The sequence below is a fragment of the Hipposideros armiger genome, unplaced genomic scaffold, assembly GCF_001890085.2.
Source record: "Hipposideros armiger isolate ML-2016 unplaced genomic scaffold, ASM189008v1 scaffold_163, whole genome shotgun sequence".
Classification (NCBI taxonomy): Eukaryota; Metazoa; Chordata; class Mammalia; order Chiroptera; family Hipposideridae; genus Hipposideros; species Hipposideros armiger.
In genome coordinates this window covers 1248053-1253461 of record NW_017731513.1, presented here as the reverse complement: position 1 = coordinate 1253461, position 5409 = coordinate 1248053, and the positions used below count along the sequence as shown (strand labels likewise).

At 53.2% G+C, this 5409-nt stretch overlaps 1 protein-coding gene across 2 annotated transcripts in view; it reads right to left on the bottom strand.

Moving 5' to 3' along the window:
* The window catches only part of CPNE3 (copine 3), a 41822-nt gene that overhangs the window by 31511 nt on the left and 4902 nt on the right, over window positions 1-5409 (bottom strand). Inside the window, exons 2-5 of one of the 2 annotated variants that reach the window (XM_019651658.1) lie at window positions 3656-3795; window positions 3193-3401; window positions 3026-3035; window positions 307-333 (exon numbers count right to left, since the gene is read on the bottom strand). In XM_019651658.1, coding sequence (XP_019507203.1) covers window positions 307-333; window positions 3026-3035; window positions 3193-3401; window positions 3656-3787 — 378 coding nt within the window. In that variant the 5' untranslated portion in view covers window positions 3788-3795. Of the gene's footprint in view, window positions 1-306; window positions 334-3025; window positions 3036-3192; window positions 3402-3655; window positions 3796-5208; window positions 5300-5409 lie in introns of those variants that run through there. The other variant, XM_019651657.1, reaches the window with a different exon arrangement.

The following is a 5409-nucleotide window of genomic DNA, read 5'->3' as shown; positions in this document are numbered from 1 at the left end:
TATGAAAGCTGACACCACCAAACGCGAACTGAGTCGACGCCTGGTCCTTGGACGTCCATCCCTGGCTGGCCTCCTGCCACCGAGACGCTGTGAGCACCCTCCCACCCAGTCCCTCCTGACCCTGACCTACCTTTGCCCCTGACCCGACCCCCAGGCTTCGGGCATCGCCTGGCCAGCAGCGCTCCCCAAACCGACCTGCCACCACCCCTGTGCGTGGAGGAAGCACCTCCCGGGATCGCGCCTGATCCCACCTCTGACATAATACAGGAGCCTAACCTTTCCATGGCCTCACCTACACAGTGAAACAGTAACGGTCCCTATGCCACACGGAGGCTGTGCGGACGGAAGGAGAGAACACACTGAAATAGTGCCCAGTGAGTGTTCCCAGGCTGCTGCTCCTCGTGTGGGTGCCGAGTCAGGTCCGAGCCTCCAGGGCCTGGTCCTCGGCCAGCACCAGATGTCCCAAGCCACGCCAAGCCCCTCGCTGGGATCCCAACAGTACTGGAACGAGGTCAGACTTGGAGGGTCCTTCCGGCAGCGGGAGCTGGCCATGTGACCCTCTTCTACTCTGAGCCGAGGTTTCCACAGCAGCGGCCACGGAGATGCTGCGAGTGAGTCTGTACGTGTGGCGTGTGCCGGGCTCCTGGCTCTTCCAGCTCACACAGAGCCTGTGGATCAAACGTCAGCTGTGGAAGTCAGTGCTCTCGCATACAGCAGCTCAGACAGGAGCTGTGAAGCAGCGTGCCAGTCACACGTGAGTCCACGGTGAATGCCTGACCGCTGCATGACCCCATCGCTGCCAGGACACCAGTTTCCTACATTAGCAGCATCGCTCCTGGAAATGACTCTTGAGTGCAGCCCCATTTTTATCTAGAAACCATTAGGGCTGAATGGCAAAGGGAAGAATTCACATAAACACGGTCTGGAGTTGCTGACAGCAGCGTCCTGGGGGATGCTGTGTCTCCTTCCTGTGTAATTACCAGCGCATGGCAGACAGCCTTAACGAGTGCAGTGGGGCTTCTGTTTCCATGGCAGAAGAGACAGACGTTTCGTGCCCTTGGAGTGTGGACAGCAGGAGCTTTGCAGAGGGAGGCGCTTGCGAGGAAAGGCTGACCGGGTATCTGACTCCCCAAAGAGCAGGATTATAGCAAGAAAAGACAGGAAGAGCCCCTGGCGCAGATAACAGCTGATTACAGATTACTTGTAGGACAGTCATTGGTCTTAATCATTTGGTTTCTGAAATGCAAATAGCCCCAGAAATACAAATCCGCCATCTCCCCTTGGCCAACCCTCTGCCCACAGCCGCCGTCCCCTCTCCAGGAACATCATTATTTTACCACTTCCGATTACAAACGTCACTGGATGCCAGGGCCCCGCCTGACGGGCTCCCAGGGGCTCGGGGCTGGTCGCCTGTGCCCAGTCTCGTGACCAGCAGCTTCGGCCAAGAGCTTCAAGACCCTCCAATGGCGTGTCCACCATGAAGCCACGCGACACTGCAGAGCAGGTGGGCACGGGTCCTCTTCTCTGCACCGCGGTCACCTGTGTGCGTGGCTCCTCACCCTCTCCACACCGCGAGCTGCACACAGGGACCACGGCTCACTGCGACCCTTCCCCCCAGAAGCGGCGTCTGGCAGATGATTTGCGGCAGAAACAGGGACGACTCTGGAGTCAGGATGCTTCCTCCACATTTCTTTCGCACCATGGAGTGTGCCAGCGCTGCCAAATTCTCCACCTGAACTTCAATTTCCTCACCTATGAGATGGTGTTTAAAACACCGCCTGACAATGGTGGTTTGTAGCGTGCTCAGCATAGATGAGACACTGCTGTGACATGTAGCGATTATTATTTTATTAGCTACTCAAATATTTCCATTGGTTGACTCAGCATTGATGACTTCTTATTAATAGTAAAACATAAAGCACCCCTCTCACCCTTGTTAGGAATGACAAAAGAATCTCTGGGATTTACAGGGAATTAATTTGCCAAAGCAGCTAGCCTTGAGGACAGGCAGGTGCTCGTCTTCCTAAATCCTCTCTAAGAGGTTATCTGAGCTACCGCATAGCGGGGCTCAGGGGAGGGGCCCGGGCCAGTGACAATGCCTCTGACTTGTCCTCCAACAGCTGGCAGGAAGTCAGTGCCCACCGCCCATGCCTTTAGTCAGCTTCCATCTGTAGCGAGAAAATGAGGAGCTGNGAACCCCAGCAGGGGAAAGGCAGGCCAGGCCTCAGGACACTCAACCAGAGACCCGGTTTCTCAACTGACTCAGAACTTCAACACATAACCCCCAAGGGTGTCGTTTGGGCCCAGGTACTCCCCACCAGGTGTATCTCTAAATTCATTTTAATTCTGGCCACACTGACTTTTTCCCCAAAAAATAAATACTTCTTCAGTGTTCCCTTTGATACTATTTATCGAAGTTTTAGAAGATGGATCAACTCCACATTGTCCTTGAGACACAGAAAATGCCATCATCTCCAAATAATTCAACACTGGAAAATGAGTTCTTAAAAGACAAATGTGAGCAATCAATTGCCCCTACTAAAATAAAAGGACTCCTCCCCTGACAGCGTTCCCAGTCTATACACATGGCTGTGACCTTGCCTGAGAAGTCAGACTGCGCGGGAGCAAACTGTGAGCCCGCAGACACCCCCCTACCCCGGCCAGACTTGTCTTGTGCACGAGACAACCAGGCTAAAACAGGGTGGGTGTTCCGGCAGAGGCAGGAGAGGACCCAGTGAGCACGGGAAGCGCCCCAGGGCTCCAGGCCTTGGAGGAGGCTCCTCAGGACAAAGGTGTGAACGGGCAGGTGGACCTGGGGCCAGGGCGGGGCGTGGTGCTAGGCGGTGCCAGTCACACCAGGTGGAGCGACAAAAGCTGCTGGAGCTCTGCCAGCCTTTGTGGCTTATACGTAACAACAGAACTGTAGCAAAGGCTGTGACAGCCAAAAGCAGCACAGCAGCGGTATTATTTACTGCAATGTGCAATGAACTCCCCAACTCAAAGGGCAGTGAGCTGCGCCAGAAACACCGTCTCGGCTCTCATGAAAAGTAACGCCCATTCATTCTGTAATGCCAAGCCAGCCACGCTAACGTATGAACTCGTCTTTAAAGTGCTTACATGGTTTTCAACTTTAAAAATTAAACTAATGAGCACTTATCAAAATGCCCAATTCTTCAGTTCAAATTTGGACACAGCACAGTATGGCAGCGACTCATACTCACCTGTCCAAGGGTACATTCACATTCTCCTAAGAAGTCATCGTCGCTCAGCTCGATAGTTTTGTTGTCAATGTCGTAAATCCCAAATTTCAACTTCTGAACCACTTCAAAGTAGTAGTCAATTATAAATGTCTTGGAAAATTTGGGACTCAGGCAGTTCTTAATCTTTTCTGTGCGCTCAACCTATATCCACCGTGAAAACAAAAAGCCTCTTCAGATCAAAGTTGGATTGCATTTTAACATCCTACGTACTACATGTAAATAAATGCAGGCACGATAGAGAAGGAAGTGCCTACGTGTGTATGAAAAATCCCACAATCAAGCACCAGCTGCCCAAGAAACTACATTAACAGATGAGGTGGTTTTATTATTTTAACATCTTTAAATTGTCCAAGGAGCAATTCAGCTCGCTTTTCACCTTCAGTATTTCCTATTACCTCATACCACTGCTGCCCGCTGGTATTCAGAAACAGCACACATAAAGGGTCCGACTTGGACCCCACGTCTTTATCCAGAAGGTTGTCACAGGAAATGTTGAGCTCCACCTTCGTCACGCACTGGGCAGCCATCGTGCGATCTGCGTGCAAAGCAAGGACAGGAGAGGCCCGTGAACCGGGAGAAGCACACGCGTCCCCCGGAAGCTGCGCCACAGAACCTGCTAGAAGGGACTCTGAAGCGCCTCCCGGAAACTCGGGTGCCACTGGCCCCGCGTCATCAGAAGCTCACCACGGTAGGGCTCATTCACCGTGAGCATGACAGAAAACACGGTATTTAAGGCTGCAAGTAAGACACACTAACTTTCTTTTCACTTCACTGTAAATTTTACCATTCAGAAAAAATCCAAGTAGCATGCAGCTACAAAATATGTTAAACTACAACCTTAATTTTATTTTTATTTATTTAACAAAATACTGAGTGAGCTATTTAGTGTTTTCAAAGCGCTTCTGCTAAAACCCAAACTGGAGACTATAAGACCCCAAATACGCTCTCCCCACCCCCACCCTGTACAGCGGGGTTCTTAGCGGAACCCCAGGGGGCTGTCACAGCTCTGATGCCGGAGTCCCCCACGCAGGGACACTGTGATTGGTTTAGGGTGCAACCCGGGCTCTGGGTAGACAAGGCCACAGACCTGTTCTACGGATGTTCCAGCAAACAGGGTCATGTCTCCTCAAGACTCACCAGAAATACCAGTTAGCCTAACTTTCACCGACCCCTTCCCCCCACCTCCAGTCTAGATGTGAGGAGGACGGGGACGAGGCAGAGTACTAGGGGCTGAACCCAGGGACAGAAAGGGAGCACATCGCACTCCTGGGGGGCGTCCATCCAGCTGGCGCCCCAGGAGGTGGAGGTCGGCGGTGGGAGGGCGCCTCCTCCCCAGAGTGGGGGCAGCACCCCTCGAATGTGGCCTCTGAAGCNAGGCTGAGTATTCTTACGCTTCAGGAAATTGAAACTGGAGCAAACAGCTGCTCAGAGAAATGTGTCTGATGATCACTACAGCCCTCACAGCTGGCTGTCAGGGAGCTAGCCATCCCTTCTCAGAGCTAAATCAGAAAGAGTACCCGGCCGGGACTCCCTGCACACACTCCAGGAGGGGACTTAAGAGCGTGGCATTGTGTGACTGGAGACCTAACACAGGAGAAGGCAGACACTCATGTGCCGGGGGCAGCGCTCGGCAGTGAGAACCAGGTGGGAGGCTATGTGGCAGGGCACAGGCTCAGGAAGCTGGTGGGGACCGGTCAGGCTCCGGGGCCGCCCACGGTGCGGGACGCTGTGGAACGTACGCTCCATGGGCCGAGGAGGCACCACCGCCGTGCCCCTGACCCTGCCGGCAACTCTGAGGAGGGAAGGGATCGCACTGGCATGGGCCTTCCTTTCTGGCCCACGCGGATCAGGGGACAGACACAGCACAGCTGTAGGGCACGTGGCGGGTACAGGCTCTGCTCGTCCTGTGACGTAAATCTTTGGAAGCCAAAGATGAAGGTCTTGTTACCGTAATGCTGCCCTTCCCGGCGGGTCTGCCATTTCTCAGCACCAGTGGTCGGGTCAGCTTCTTACTGGACACAATCTGTTAAAAGGGGAAAGTGATACAAAGAGCTATGTCACAAAAACAAGTTGAGTACAAAGCCTGCTTAAAGTCATTAGAAATGGAAACATGAAGTCCGTTCCTTAGAGACGGAGCCATTGTAAGATG